Genomic DNA, 14676 nt, shown 5'->3' on the forward strand with positions numbered 1-14676 from the left:
ATTGTGAATAAACTATAAATTGCATGAATAAGCTTTTATCAGTAGCCTACAGTAGCCTTATTTCAGGTCATTTGATATTTCATCTTAATTACTGTCCTCTTAATGTGAACCAAACTAATTGCTTACAAAATAATTTTGCTGTTCAGAATAATTTACACATTTCAATTCGAACATTATATATATATATACATAAATATATATACTTCCAAATTCTAAGTGTGCAGCTGTCATTAAAAATCTTATCTGGAAGCACTTCCAGTATTTCCCATGAAGCCATACAAGACCACAGTAATACATGTGAATCAAGTTACACTTGTCTAATTGTAAATGTGGCTGTAATGTATTTGCTATATATATTAATATATCAATCTTAAATACACAAAACAGGCACACAACCAGCAGACCATTAAAATACAGTACAACAAAGTGTACTTTAATTGTATAAGTTGCATTGTCAAGCACAAAAATGTGTCCTTTCAAGCAAACATTAAAACTTATTCAACAAGTTTGAGATATTGTTTTTCTTATATATATATTTTTTTAACTCAAAAGCATTTTGAATACTCACTGAATAAAGTAAAATGTTACATTATTTAGACCTGAATCTGTGTTGAGAGAAACAAAACAAGCAAATAAAAAGTCAGCCATGGTTGTTGATAAAGAACTGATAGTGGAGTTTCAAAATCCCTGGCCATGTTTTGTCTCAGGGCTCAGAGGGCACTCAGAGGACAAGCCATATCATGTCAGTCAGTGGGATGCAGTTACTTTTTCACCACCGTCTCCAAGTAGCCTATGAATCTCCTCAAGTTGACTTTGATGTTGTCTAGAACACACAGCTGTTCTGGGGTGTACTTTCCCTTCCCCTCTTTACGAATCTGTGAGGGAGGAGCCAAGGTACAAATCAAACACACGGTTCCATTTAGTCTGTACATTCAAAAGAATCGTGTCCTGGAATGTTCCGCCACTCTGTACCTTAGCCTTGAAGACTGGTTGAAGTGCCTTTAAGGCAGGCAGTAAGAGGATGTTTTTAGCTGCGGTCTCTGCCTCCTCTCCATCCGCAAAAACATCAAACAAGGCATCCAGAGCCTCACCACACACCACCAAGTTAGGGTCCTTAGACGCTACTTGGAGTAAGGCACTGCCAATCATCTAAATTGAGAAGAGATATGAAGACATTCTGTTAAATTCATATTCATAGTACACTGGAATACTGGAACGGTTCAAAGGGAGGGTACCTGGAGGTTGTCTGCAGTGCCCTTCTCTTTGGCAAGTGTGCTGCCTGTGATGCCCAGGATTGCCAGGGCGTTGACCCTCACACTGACCACATCACAGCGGGTCGCAGCCTCACTCAGGCTCATCAACTGCTGGGGACTCATACACTGGGATACACACACATACACCAATAATCTGTCATCTAAAACATTTACTGACGTGAGGCAGTGCTGAGGTACAGGCTAACCTGATACCTGGATGGTCTAGACAGGTTAATCTGGCTTGAGAGAGAAGGCTGCCGGCTGCCTCCTACATCTCACCTGTGGGATGTTTTTAGAGGCTATCATCTGTAACAGCGACCGCATGGCACTGGTGACTGCCTCCAGAAACTCCTCCTCCTTTGGGATGGCTAAAAAGTCAAATCATTAAAACAAACTTTAATATCGAAATATGATTGTTTTTTAATTAGCCATGTGATATGAGGATCTGACCTGCAGAGCTGAAGACTAGTGAGGACAGGTGTTGGGCGACAGCCTGGAGGGCAGCTGCCCCCCCCAGGGACTCAGCATCCATGGTAGACAGGATGTTGTGTAGGCAGGTAAGGGCCCGGTATTGTACCCTCTGCATTCTGGTAACAGATAAGACTTGGGTCAACTGCAGTAGATGCACCGTTCAGTTCTCATATTCGAGTGACAAGCCTCTCAGACTGAAAAGTATTTTTTGTTTTTACAGGACGCGTCCTCTTAACGTAGGCGAGTGGGTTACTTTTTAATCAGGCATTTCCACATGGGATCCTGAGAACACACGTCCATTGCTTCGCTGCTGGGGAACTGGGTCTTCTTGAGAATCTTAAGTTTTGAATAGAGATAGAAATCATGTCAAACACTCTCTCAGTTTATATGATGTGTATATGGGTGATGTGTTTGTGTGAGTGTGTATCAAGCCAGTCATGCCTTCTCTGGGATGCTGTAGTTGGTGAGCGCTCCGTAAACCTCCGCTGACAGACACAGAGGGGACAGCAGACTGGAGATTCCGTCTGCAGAGCCGTCAGGACACGTCTCACTCTCGTCGCTGCTTGACATCTCCTCCCACTCGTCGTCTGACGGCTCTTTAAACACACACACACAAACACACTGCTGAGGGGGCAATGCTGGTGGTGAGTCAACACAACAGCAAGCTTCCATAAAATCAATGGAAAGCTATTATTTAATCTTTCATATAAATCATGTTTTTTCACTCCAGGTAATAGATTCAAAAACCCTGGGACGAGAGAGCCCATGATCTATGAGGAGATGGCTAACAGCTGTGTCACAGACAGTAATGGCAATGAAAAGTGCCTAGGGGGGTCAGCACTGCTGCCATGCCTAGAGCCTGCACTCCCCTCACCATCTGAGCAGCACATGTTGACGATGATCTCCAAGGACGTCTGCTGGGCTGTGAGCAAGGCTGTCGCCTCCCTCAGCTCCTCCTTCCCCCGCTGGACAGAGAGACAGTCATGAGATTTATCAACAGTTCTGCACACACACACACTCACTGGTACCGATAACCAATTTGAGACCAGATGCCTCCCATGTCTGATAACTGTACACTGGAAATTTGTAATGATACAAATGTACGTCTAGAACTACAGTTTACATGTCTGTTACCAGTAGCATAATCAAGGATGACAAAGAAAAAACATTATAGCATACATGTAATAGAAAAGGGTATAGACAGTGTTCTGATTAGTATGCAGTTGTCACATCACTACCCTTAGGTAGATCTCAAAAAGAACAGGGAGCCACCCCTATCTTGCCATTCATCCACTACTGTCATCCACAATTAGAGGGCCTCTCCCACTGTGTGGGCTGAAGGGGACGGCGGTGTCTCGCCAGGGTCACAGCAAGGGAGCTACAGAGTAATGATGGGGACACTGCCATGTCCCAGGCTGAACCCTGCTGTGTGACAGTCCCCACCGAGCCAGCCGGCAGAGAGCCTCTGCCCTGGGGATTAGGACACGGCTGCCTGCACAGACACAGACTGACCCCATCTTTCCCCCGCTTCCACATGACTCAATGTCTCTCTCAGAACTTAGACACAGACACAGGGAAAGGACGGGGGAGTACATATAGTCCGACTCAGCATCCTACAATGTACATGACAGAGAGCTCATCAACACAAAGTGTAAAAAACATACAGGCAAGAGGTCAGAGAAGTCACTGTCTATCTTGGCCGCCCTGCCGTTCCTACGTAGTCCATCTTCCTCCTCCTCTGCGTCCTCCATTTCCTCCACCACCATGTCCCTCGCTCCCTGCTCCTCCGCGTCGGCTGTTGGGGAGGCGGTGGCGCGGCGGGTGGTCTCAGCCTGGTGGAGCTCGGGGATGAGCGTGCCGGTGTCCAGCTCCAGGCTCTGGGAGAGGGTGGCCACGAGGGCGCTGAGTGTCTGGGCCTGGCGGGCCAGGGGAAGGCTGCTCTTCATGTTCCACACTGACCCTGGTGGTGGAAAGCAAAACAGCTCTAAAAGAAGAGGCGGACATTCTGACAGCTCTCACAACCCGCTCTCAGACTGCATGTCATCATTGGGAACTTTTATAGTTCTGCTACTCATCTTTTATTACTCCAACAGTGCCCTAATCTTCGAGGACAGCGTGTAATTATTCTAGGATGAAGCCTAGCACAATGCACAGTAAGGTGCGGAGGCATACCTGCAGCAAGTGTCCTTAGCAGTGTGTGGGCCATGCCTGGCTGTGTTGACAGCAGCACGCTATCCAGAGCCACAAACACTGCAGTGTTCATGCTGCACAGCAGCTCCTGGTTGTCCTCAGTCACTGTGTGTAAACAGTGAGCTGTGAACACACAAAAAACACACACAAACACAGTCAGAGAGGATCCCAGTGCAGAATGAATAAGGATTAAATACGGATATTGGGCTTCCTAATGAGTCTTACCAGCTGACAGAGCCAGTTCCACATTGTGTGGGTGTTGCTCCAGACACTGGAGGACCACATCCAGTAGTCCTGCTTTGTTGAACAAAGACACAGCCTGGCTACTGCTCTCACTAACAGGGTGATACAACACAAAAGTCAAATGTGAAACATACGAAGGGGCCATCCATTTGCAGTTCTCAAAAAGGTGGTTGGTTACTGTCTAATAGAGTTAACAACCCTTTTAACATATTTAAATCACTAGTGATGTGGCTACAGTAGTGCAGATACAATAAGGTCCTTTAGAAATCCAAGCTCACCATAGATTCCACAGCAAGTTAATTGCTTCATTGGCTACATCTTCTGCTTTGTTTTTCTTCTCTTTCAACGAGAGGGCGGAGTTGGTGTCGAACCCAGTGCAACACTGTTGAGAAAACAAAACTATCAAAACACAGCACGACCATTGTTTTAATCACCCCAACAATGCCTCAAATGCGTTTCCAAGGCGAGTAAACGAGGCATTGAGAATGTAGGGCTGTATTGGCCTGAGTGATACAGACCTGAATGATACAGCCCCTTTGTCACTGGTCACTCAGACACTCGTTGATTTGCACTAAAGGGACTGTAATGTTAAAATGACAATCACACTTTAATGACACACCTCTGGAGAGGTGGTCTCAACAGTTGAAGACGAAGGTGAACTGAGAAAGACTCTGAAATTATCATTAAAAGTTCCGTTCTTGTAAATATAGTTCTAGACAGCTTTTAATGTCATGTTTGATATGATTTTGTTTCTTATTTTATGCAGCATTGAGTAATGATGATCCAATTGGAATTTGTATGCATTAGACAACCTTTCTTTCATATGGCCAGTGTCCCTATTTTAGTATGGAGGTTTGGGTGTATATATGGAGAAGATTTACCAATCATTTTGAGTTTTGTTCACTATACGAGCTCCGGTGCGTTCGGCGCCTAGTTTCATTGTGAATACCTTCGTTAACAATTGCTCCGAAGGTGTGTTTTGTATTTGATTGTTTCATCATTATTCTATTGACAGGGCTCCAGACTGCGACCAAATGGTCGCATTTTGCGACCAGTTTTTGAGACAGTGCGAGCATTTTTTACAAGCATTCGCGCATGTGCAACCTACAAATTTTGAATTCATTGGGTGTGCACAATGCCAGCACACGTGAGCAACAACGAATAGATACAACGTTCTAGTAGTAAGACAGCGATATCAGCTTTCCTTCTGCATTAGTACCGTAGCTAGGAAAGTTTTGGCTATTTTTCGCTAGGTACCTTTAAACCTAGCTAAAAGTATTGGAAAGTTTAGGATATTTTTCGCTTGGTTCCTACGAACATGTCTTAATCTGCCAGACAAGTGGGTGCCCCTTCGTTCTTTTGGTGAGCAGTTTCACGAGCCCTTCTTACCCGGCGTCATGGAGCCGAGCAGCTAAATACTTATTTAGCACTAACGTTGCTACTGTATCCCTGCCTGTGTTTGAGCTGTTGCGCTGTTATACTCGGCAAGTATCGTGTTGTGGTGACGGAGGACTGATCAAAAAGTGCATCATACATTTAAGTCATTTAGCTAAGACTTGCATGTACAGTACGTAATGTCACATTAAATAATGTATTTCAACTCAAACTTATATGGTGCGTTGCAGGGGCGATTCTAGGATCAGACCTTTAGGGGTGCTCAGCCCCCAGGAAGAGATGTGCCATGAATACAGTGCCTTGCAAAACGTGCTAAACGTAAATCCCCTTGCTAATATAAATCCTAATTTCACTGGATAACAATGAATACATTTATGTATTATTATGCAAAATATTGAATGAAAAAACTAAGGATGTCCCTTTCTTCATGAACTACCAGCATCAAATGATAATAAACAATGTATTTAAATTGCCACTGAATTGTACCCTGTCCAGTTACATTAATGCAGGTCAATATAAGGTGTGCCCTTTAATTTTCCTCTTGCGCTCCTAAAATTTTCAGTCAGGGGCTACTGTGCTCCTAGTAAAAAAAGTTAGTCTGGAGCCCTGATTGATAATTTTACAATTTAGATAATAAACTATCATTTGTGCATTTGAAGTTACTGGTTCTCCTTGTACATATCTATCACATGAAGGCGGTGAAAACCAAATTCATTTCACAGCCGGGAACAAACACCAACCCTGGCCTTACAAGAAACTATCCTTTTATGTCATTCATTAAATCCTTGGCATTTTAAAACCTTGGAGTACATTCACTGCTTAGCAAACACACCTTTATACTAAATAGGATTAACACTAGCAACCCTGTTTTAGAAATCACTGTGTTAAAGAAAGCCACTCACATCTCGGAGCAGCACTGTCAGAGGAGTCATTATGTCCTGTTTGACCATGTCCTCACACACCTCATGTCCCCCACATGCACTCAGGTTCCTGTCAAAACAGAAGCACGTATACTATTCAGTGAGAGGATTATCAGTGTCACAATTGTATGAACAATAGTGAAGGTTGTTTGATTAGGAAAAAATCTGCTTAAACCCAGAGGAATCCACCTTACACAACTTAAATTAACTTGGCAACATTGTAAAGCATAACATATATGTACATGTCAGTAAGTGGTTTATCTAAGAAGTTACAACAATATATTTATTTAACTTGTCAAACAATCTCCCACTGATCTATATGCAGTATCCTACATCTATGAGGTTTCATTACTTCATTCAAGATCCTCCACCTTAGATGTTAGGGGTAAGCAATACTCTAGATATACCTGAGCGCCCCTGTGGCGGTCTCCCTGACAGCAAGGCTGGGGTCCAAGACCAGGGGCCCCAGGCGCCGTACAGCATCCCTCTGCAGGAACCCAGGGATTGTCTGGCTCTGCTGGACTACCCGTGAAATGCTGGCACAGGCAAATTCTCTCATATCTGCACAGGGACTATGTAACTGATCACATGGAGAAGCGGTGTGACTACACAGCATACTCAATATCTCCAGTACAGGCTTTAATGGAAGGACTGAGAAACGTTGTTTTGCCAAATGTACCAGAACTGTATGCACGCGTATGGATAATTTGTTGGAAATCCATAAGATTGGAATCTGACTAATGGTTACCACTTACACATAATGTAAGATTAATGATGTATATTAACATTGCTGAGACTAACATTGAGAACATGTATAGGGAGTGGTAGCAGTCTCCTACTTTCTCGAGCAACTCCCCGGCTGGAGAATCAGTTTCATCGTGGTCGTCTTCCACCTCCTTTACTGCGTTGGTTGGAAGACCGACAGAGTTGAACTGGGGACGCTTGAATTTATTATTTTTACTTTTACCCATTGCTGGATGTTAATTAAGTACGAATTGCCTAAATAGATCTTGTCGTGGGTGCTGACAAACGAATCCTCATTACAACTCAGTCGTAGCCATGTGGAACATCGGCATCCATTCGTTCAGTGCCGTAAAACGGTGCTGACAAAGTCGCAAAGCAAATGTCTGCCGTGTTAAAAAGCTACGTCGTAAAAAAGGTCAGACTCAAAACCACAACACGCAGCTAAATACTGTAAATCGGGGCTGGAAATAAGTATTTTTCATTTCACTTGTGTTAAACAATGTCGTAAAACTACATACATATTCTATATTTCTTTTTTCGTTGTCATATACCAGGTAAAAGTCCCCAAACATGCTTTGGGAACAAATAAGGATAATAACCATAAACTGTCATAAAGAATTGGGTAACACATATACAATGTAGCTAGTACAAAGTTTGAAAACTTTGCTCTGATGAAATTCCCCATAGCACATAATATTGGACTTCAGAATTCACAATTTATATACTCTGTTTAAAGCAAAAACTCCCAAGATCACAAGGTTACCTGTGACAACATCTTTACATTTAGGTATTTATTATGTATATAACAAGATAGTTTGAAAATAGAAACATTTATCTAAAACAAATGCACATTGTTATAAATCAACACATGGAAGCAGAAGCAGCTGTACAAGGTGACTAACACTGAAATGCTAATCAAAGGCATTTCCCAGTCATTTCTTCATTACTTCAGATGAGCTTCCATTACAGCATCAGTGCTTCCTCACTCAGCCTTTTTCTATGTCAGGTTGTTTTAGGATTCTGGAAACTGTGTCGTCCAGAGACAATCAACATAGTGATTAAAAGAACACATCATTCCCCACCCTCCTTCCCAAGAGTTTTTCGTTATTGGATGTTTGGTCGAGGTTTGAGAATAAGTTTTCCCGTCTGTAAAATATAAAAGAAAAAAGACACAAACATGACTAGTCTGCACAGGACCTTTCTTATAATACTACTTTTACATACACAGCATAGTTGGGTAAATTTCACTTACATCGTCACAGGACATGTTGTATTCTGCTAAAACTGTCCGACAACGAGCTGCAATACTGAAGCAGGGCCAGTGAAGGATCTGACTGGTCAAAGGGTGAGTGACGAGTCTTTAAACATGTAGCCTGCTGATGATAGGAGTGAAAACATTTAACTCAGTACAAGAAAGGATACATTGATGGGGCAACAACCCGTTTGTGTATTCCAGCGAAGAACAGAGCAATTAGAGTGATGCAGCTGATTGTAAAGAAGGGATGATTCCACAGCGACGAAAAAAAAGACACCTGCAAACAACGAGGTGAGAAGGACCATTTGTTTAAATACATTTGACGATGTTCTCCCCGAATTACTAATTTGTTTTGTTTAAGTTTTTTTCACTGACCTTCTGTGTGTCAGGGTCTATCAACCAGTTCCACGCTCCGGTAGCCGTACAGACAGAAACCACTATCAGAATCACTACAACAAATGGAGATAGTATGAAATCCAAGCCTTGTGTATAGCTACGTAAACATGTCTCCATTAGAATCACGGAAGTATCCAAAGATACTTACTTCGCCACCGACCAGTTGCAGGCTGCAAACAAGACACGTACTCTGTCAGTCTTCTCTCAAAAGCTTTTAGATCTGCAAGAACAACAGCATGTTAGTGCATCGGATTGTCATCTTCAATCGCGCTTAAGTACACAAATAGACATAGTGTTGAGCACAGCAAATGATCTGTTGGTTAAACATCTCAAACACACTCACATAACTAGTGAATGAAAATCATAATATTGAAAAGGAAGATGCATCTTGACAGGCTAGTGCTAAAGCTTGCTATATATGCATCGACAGGCAAATACATGGTCAGCCCAGGTACTTGACACCAACTTGGTTTCACGGACAGATGAAACTAGAACCTAACCAAATCGGATAACAAGTAGTTAAAATTGTCAGCTAGCTAGAAAGCAAATGGAAGACACAGCCAAAGTTAAACATATTGATATACAGCTATTTATCTAATTGAGATTAGATTTCTGTTCGCGCATTAGCAGTACTGCTAACTAGCTAGTAGCTTGTTAGCAGCACGGAATCATCTGGCTGACTAACCAGGTCGCTCAGCTCGATTTATTACTCCCAGCAGGACACTTCAATGTATGGATATGTATGGAAATCAAGAATACTTCAAATATCAATCATATGCAACAATCCAACGGAATTATCTTCCTTTCCAGGAAATAGTCTGAGCCCAGCCTCGCACGCTAGCGACTGAAAAATGTTAAGACTAATTCACTTCAGCAACGCTCTTTACCGTCCAGTGCACACAGCAAATTGTAATAATGATATTCAATTAAAGTAACGTGTCATTTCTGGTAAGTAAATTAGTTTGCTTGCCATGTTGACTACCTTCGGCCTGTTCCAAGGAATTCATTGCTCACTACCCGGCTCCTGGTGTTTGTGCTCAGTTCTCCTCGGGCCAGACTTGCACGCAAACCAACGTGGATTGGACGTTTCCTATAACTGCAAAGTCATTGGTTGAAATCAGACAGACATTATGAAAATCAGTAAATTTTCATCTGACTGCAGGCATATTGCCTTTTCATCATAGTTTATTTAACACACTGTTTTAACAAATGTTATCAATGGTATTTTGATGTATGCAATCAATAGAATACATTGATGATGATTATGAAATGTGCCTCCAAAGACTCCCTCCGCTCTGAGGGCTCAAACTCCAAATACTTTTTTAGGGGAATTTAGTTTTTGAATGAAAAAAATGTTCTACCTTTAATAGCCTCATGCTTTTAAAATACAATACTGAGTGAACATAAACTGGGACGATTTTATTCATGTTTTGAATGGAAACAATCATTCAGATTTATTTCAAAAAATTCCAATTCATAATTTTTGAGGACATTGATCATTTTAACAATCAGAGGCTTAAATCAGCAAACACAACATACATTTGCTAGCATAGAGCTGATTTGACTTTTGACGCTACAGAAAGCCCGTTTCAGCGATAAGGATATGAGTACATTTGTTCCTGTGCTTAGAAGGTGTATGCGGCTTTGTTGTTTATAGGAATCAGCTTGTTCACCAAAACCACATTAAACTTTTCTTTCAAAACTTCTTCCACTTTACTTTCAGGTATATCTTTCATATCCAGAAGATCCACACCCTCCTGGTAGTTAAAGGTGACTTCACTGAGGGTACAGCCAACAAGCACTCTGAATCCCGTGGCAGTTTGCAGTGAGCAGATGGACTTGTTGGTGAACAGAGAATTTGGATCAGTCTGCAGGCAGTGAGTTGTTTTCAAGAAATGATCGACTCCTTTGGGAACTAAAGTAAAGCAGTAGAACCTCTTTGTTTGGCTCTTGTTCAACAGACTTGAGTTGGCAAAGTTTTCATCAAGAACCAAGGGCTTTCGACCTGTCTTCTCCAAAATCCAGATGTCTCCATCTTCTATGAGGCGGAAGACACCAGGGGGCTGTGTTTGGTCCTTTCCAGAGACCAGTTCAAGGGGATACCATATTTGGCCAGATACTCCATAGCTGACATCTGCAATGTATGCAACTCCATCAATGTAAATCTTGTTGATGAGATGAGTGTCTGTCGGGTTGAATTCATTTTTAATGGTGTTAAAGACTCTCGAGCCAAGAATTATGGGATTGTAGCCTAACTCCTTCAGCACCCAGGACAAGAGGAGGTTATTCTCACAACACCAACCTCCACGTTTGCTTTTGACAAGCTTGTTGAATATGAGCTCAAGATCCATAGTGATTTTCTCACCACAGTGAATGCTTAAGTTTTCAAATGGTATTGACATAACATGCTGCTTGTGGATCATTCTAAGCGTTACAAGATCTGGTTTGTCAAATGGACCATAAAACCCAATCTTCTTAAAGTACTCCTCCAAATTCATTTTGTCCTGCAGGTAAAATACATAGTACAAGGAATTAAACCAAAGCAATATGAAATAGTACATTTATAATGTAGTAGTCCAATCCACAAGAGGAATATTTGGTGATTTTACATTTACATTGGAAGAACATTTAGCAATTATGAACATTGATTTCCATGCAGGCAGACTCTATCCTGTAAATCACAAATCTATGAAGTATTAGTGAAACTTGCTATTAGTACATTTTTGCTATTGCTATTGCATATTTAAGTGACTCAGCAAAACTGACCATACTGCTGAATATCAATTCCACTTACTTTTAAGCAATTAATGATGTTCCAAAGAAATAGTTAGGATAGTCTACTGAGTTCTCTAAAGCGCTGGCAAGTTTGTTTTAAGACAAAAGCAGGCGTTTGCTTGAAAAAAAAAAAATCCAATCCACGGCTAAATTTTTTACCCCTTTCCCAGAAGTTAACTCTCATGCAGTGTATTGATTCTAAAGAAAGGGATCGGTGTATGAATCACTTGTTAACCTCATCATTTGCTTTTACATCAGTGTAGGAGGAGCAAAAGTGCATTCAACGTGTGTGACAATGGTGCAACACAATATCTGAACCTTGTTCTTTTCTGGCTATTAAACAGTAAAATAATTGTCAACCAAAAATAATATTATATAACAATAGTTAATCATTGTCCCAGCATGAGCAAAGTTACGTTATTGTAACGTTAGCTTACATAAACTTAACATAATATTATATTCGATATTCACTTCAAACTTGATACTCTGTAATCGCTAGACAAAATACCAATGTTATTGTAACAGAAACTACAGTATAGACCTAGGTTGCGCACTAATTATTCGAAAGGGCGGCCCCTTACTATCCGCGCCACTGAGGGAGGGAATGTCATGAGTAGTGCTTTTACGTTGGCATGTCCTTATGGCAATCACAGGCGTAAGAAATTGCACGTAACTTGAACCAAGAATTCACTTAGTTTACCATCAGCTCCTCCCATGGATGTCGCGTTTTGTAACTGAAATGTATGCTGTGTCCACGTAATTATTAGGCTGTAGGCTGTTGATAGAAACTGGGCAAGTAAAAGGTTAGTAGGCTAACATCACCAGATTAAGCAGACATTTAAACTAGACGAGAACTTGCGCAATGGTCAATAGGGTGATGTGAATGCTGCCAATCGTGGTATCATCTCTTAGCTGTCTTGTCGTTCATTTACATTGTATGAGACATTCCATTAGGCCTACTGAAATGTGACATACTTCGACACGTTATTGCAGTCGTGGAGAGGTATCTGATTGCTACACTTTGACACACGTGTATAGCCTATCGTCCCATTTGGTTTCTTCTAAGAATGGCATACCACTCGCAGTAGTTTGTAGGCCTACTGCAAACAGCACACACATCTACTTTAGGTGTCTTTATAGAGAAATCTTTGTTCATTCTAGGTCAGACAGTCAGCTCCGAGTAATGGGAACTTCACGTGTGGACACCTATTTGATAACCGGTGGGAGTGGATACTTTGGTTACCGGTGAGCCCAAATTATTTAATAACATAATTACTATTAATTGTTATATAGTGTTTGTTTGAAAAACCCCTGTTAAATTTCAGTTGTGGGGAGCTAACAACTTCTGAATGTGGCTATATCAGTTGAGTGCCACTAGGGGGAGTTATTGCACCAGATGAAAGTGCACTCACCGATGCCTAATCATCTATATATATATATATACACTACCAGAATGCCTTCTTTCATATTAAAACTGTACGTCTTACTCTCCTCAGACTGGCCTGTTCACTACTACAAAGGGGGGCTAAAATCCTTCTATTTGACATGAGTCCACCAAGCCAAGAGTTGCCTGAAGGCATCACCTTCCTAAAAGGGGATGTCCGTGACTATGTGCAGGTAGTGGAAGCTGTTACTGGCATTGACTGCGTTTTCCACATTGCCTCCTATGGCATGTCTGGAAGGGAGCAGCTGAACCGCCGTCTAATTGAGGACGTGAACGTCCAGGGAACAGAGCACATCCTCAGGGCATGTGTGGAGAGAGGCGTGCCAAGGCTGGTTTACACCAGCACCTTCAATGTGGTCTTTGGAGGCCAAGTAATTGAGGGTGGGGATGAGACCCTCCCCTACCTTCCTCTCCACCTCCACCCTGACCACTACTCCAGAACCAAGTCCATAGCTGAGATGGCTGTGATGGCTGCTAACGGGACAGCTCTGGAGGATGGAAGTGGGGTGCTGCGGACCTGTGCCCTGCGCCCAGCAGGTATATATGGGCCAGGAGAGCAGAGGCACCTGCCTAGGATAGTTGGCTACATAGAGGCTGGGATATTCAGGTTTGTGTATGGGAAGCCCAGCAGTCGCGTGGAGTTTGTCCATGTTGACAATCTTGTGTCTGCACACATGCTGGCTGCGGAAGCTCTTTCTTCAGACCATCAACACCGCTCTGCCGGCCAAGCGTACTTTATTTCAGATGGCAGGCCTGTCAACAACTTTGAGTTCTTTAGACCTCTAGTGGAGGGCTTGGGTTACTCTTTCCCAACACTGCGTTTGCCTGTCTCTCTCATTTACTTCATTGCATTTCTCACAGAGATGATTCACCATCTAATTGGCCCCATCTACAACTTCCAGCCACTGCTCACACGCACAGAGGTGTACAAGACTGGGGTGACACACTACTTCAGTATGGCAAAGGCCAAGGCAGAACTAGGTTACGAGCCCCAGGAGTTTAACCTGGATGAGGTTGTGCAGTGGTTCAGAAGCAGAGGTCATGGCAAAAAACCCATCTCAACCTTCAAAAGAGTGATGGTTGATATATTCCTGGTGGCTGCCTTTGTAGCTGTAGTTCTCTCATACCTCCCAGTGGTTGGGAGTTTGTCTGTAGTGTCTGGCAAGCAACATTTTATTTGAAATTTAACAACAAACTTCTGTGGCTGGCAGGGGATCACAGAGAATACATCCTGCATGTCTCTTTGTCTGGTCCTTGACAGCAGTGCTATGTACTAGGACCAACTTTCATTCGTTATTGTTTTCTAAATGTTGTTTGACAGTAGAAGGTTTTTCTAATCTAATTTTGTAGAATTTCATGTAATTATATGTTATAATTCTCAGAACTGTATTGAATAAAAATTGCATTAATCACATGCGTATCGTCCTCTATTGAAATGCTCAAATGTGGGCGGCTTGTGCAAAAGACAACCTGAAATGTGTTTTTTATTGACTATGAACACACAAAAAAAATGATAATGCACCAGCTATTGAATGTGTAACAACACTACTGTTGATGAATTGCATGAGAAGGACCTTTCAGAACAATAGC

At 42.1% G+C, this 14676-nt stretch overlaps 4 protein-coding genes across 6 annotated transcripts; 1 reads left to right on the forward strand and 3 right to left on the reverse strand.

Moving 5' to 3' along the window:
• Window positions 1-403: 403 nt before the first annotated feature.
• On the reverse strand, window positions 404-7637 carry heatr3 (HEAT repeat containing 3). The gene is made up of 15 exons (XM_084682089.1): window positions 7312-7637; window positions 6880-7052; window positions 6455-6542; window positions 4436-4539; window positions 4140-4249; window positions 3897-4037; window positions 3389-3684; window positions 2599-2689; window positions 2166-2320; window positions 1978-2060; window positions 1704-1840; window positions 1533-1621; window positions 1236-1379; window positions 973-1149; window positions 404-875 (listed from the first exon to the last, which is right to left on the reverse strand). Exons 1-15 carry the CDS (start codon window positions 7441-7443, stop codon window positions 762-764), a joined length of 2034 nt encoding a protein of 677 aa, XP_084538215.1. The 5' UTR covers window positions 7444-7637; the 3' UTR covers window positions 404-761.
• Window positions 7638-7975: 338 nt separating this feature from the next.
• cnep1r1 (CTD nuclear envelope phosphatase 1 regulatory subunit 1) lies at window positions 7976-9948 on the reverse strand. Of its 2 annotated transcripts, none has more exons than XM_084682092.1 (6): window positions 9850-9948; window positions 9016-9087; window positions 8847-8920; window positions 8639-8748; window positions 8469-8523; window positions 7976-8362 (listed from the first exon to the last, which is right to left on the reverse strand). In XM_084682092.1, the coding sequence occupies exons 1-6, from the start codon at window positions 9872-9874 to the stop codon at window positions 8321-8323; spliced, it is 378 nt and encodes a 125-aa protein (XP_084538218.1). In that variant the 5' UTR covers window positions 9875-9948; the 3' UTR covers window positions 7976-8320. The 2 variants fall into 2 exon arrangements, with proteins under 2 accessions (XP_084538218.1, XP_084538217.1); XM_084682091.1 differs by having other exon boundaries at window positions 9838-9947.
• A 337-nt stretch (window positions 9949-10285) lies between these two features.
• Window positions 10286-11805, reverse strand: LOC146246739 (arylamine N-acetyltransferase, pineal gland isozyme NAT-10-like). Its single transcript, XM_084682090.1, has 2 exons — window positions 11662-11805; window positions 10286-11371 (listed from the first exon to the last, which is right to left on the reverse strand). Exon 2 carries the CDS (start codon window positions 11363-11365, stop codon window positions 10493-10495), a length of 873 nt encoding a protein of 290 aa, XP_084538216.1. The 5' UTR covers window positions 11366-11371; window positions 11662-11805; the 3' UTR covers window positions 10286-10492.
• Window positions 11806-12296: 491 nt separating this feature from the next.
• On the forward strand, window positions 12297-14500 carry sdr42e1 (short chain dehydrogenase/reductase family 42E, member 1). 2 transcript variants are annotated; one of them, XM_084682495.1, is made up of 3 exons: window positions 12297-12445; window positions 12804-12887; window positions 13139-14500. In XM_084682495.1, the coding sequence occupies exons 2-3, from the start codon at window positions 12826-12828 to the stop codon at window positions 14265-14267; spliced, it is 1191 nt and encodes a 396-aa protein (XP_084538621.1). In that variant the 5' UTR covers window positions 12297-12445; window positions 12804-12825; the 3' UTR covers window positions 14268-14500. The 2 variants fall into 2 exon arrangements, with proteins under 2 accessions (XP_084538621.1, XP_084538622.1); XM_084682496.1 differs by lacking the exon at window positions 12297-12445 and adding an exon at window positions 12473-12645.
• The last annotated feature ends 176 nt before the right edge of the window (window positions 14501-14676 follow it).

Source organism: Hypomesus nipponensis, chromosome 19 (assembly GCF_054491055.1).
Source record: "Hypomesus nipponensis isolate SF chromosome 19, ASM5449105v1, whole genome shotgun sequence".
NCBI classification, from domain to species: Eukaryota; Metazoa; Chordata; class Actinopteri; order Osmeriformes; family Osmeridae; genus Hypomesus; species Hypomesus nipponensis.

Coding starts and splice junctions, on each gene's coding strand:
- heatr3 (XM_084682089.1), bottom strand. CDS start 7,443: ATGGGTAAAAGTAAAAATAATAAATTCAAGCGTCCCCAGTTCAACTCT. Junction 6,543..6,879: donor ACCGCCACAGGGGCGCTCAG/GTATATCTAGAG, acceptor CTGTTTTGACAG/GAACCTGAGTGCATGTGGGG. Junction 4,540..6,454: donor TGACAGTGCTGCTCCGAGAT/GTGAGTGGCTTT, acceptor TTTTCTCAACAG/TGTTGCACTGGGTTCGACAC.
- cnep1r1 (XM_084682091.1), bottom strand. CDS start 9,874: ATGAATTCCTTGGAACAGGCCGAAGGTAGTCAACATG. Junction 9,088..9,837: donor GGCCGAAGGTAGTCAACATG/GCAAGCAAACTA, acceptor TTGTTCTTGCAG/ATCTAAAAGCTTTTGAGAGA. Junction 8,524..8,638: donor CGGGTTGTTGCCCCATCAAT/GTATCCTTTCTT, acceptor GCCCTGCTTCAG/TATTGCAGCTCGTTGTCGGA.
- LOC146246739 (XM_084682090.1), bottom strand. CDS start 11,365: ATGAATTTGGAGGAGTACTTTAAGAAGATTGGGTTTTATGGTCCATTT.
- sdr42e1 (XM_084682495.1), top strand. CDS start 12,826: ATGGGAACTTCACGTGTGGACACCTATTTGATAACCGGTGGGAGTGGA. Junction 12,888..13,138: donor AGTGGATACTTTGGTTACCG/GTGAGCCCAAAT, acceptor TACTCTCCTCAG/ACTGGCCTGTTCACTACTAC.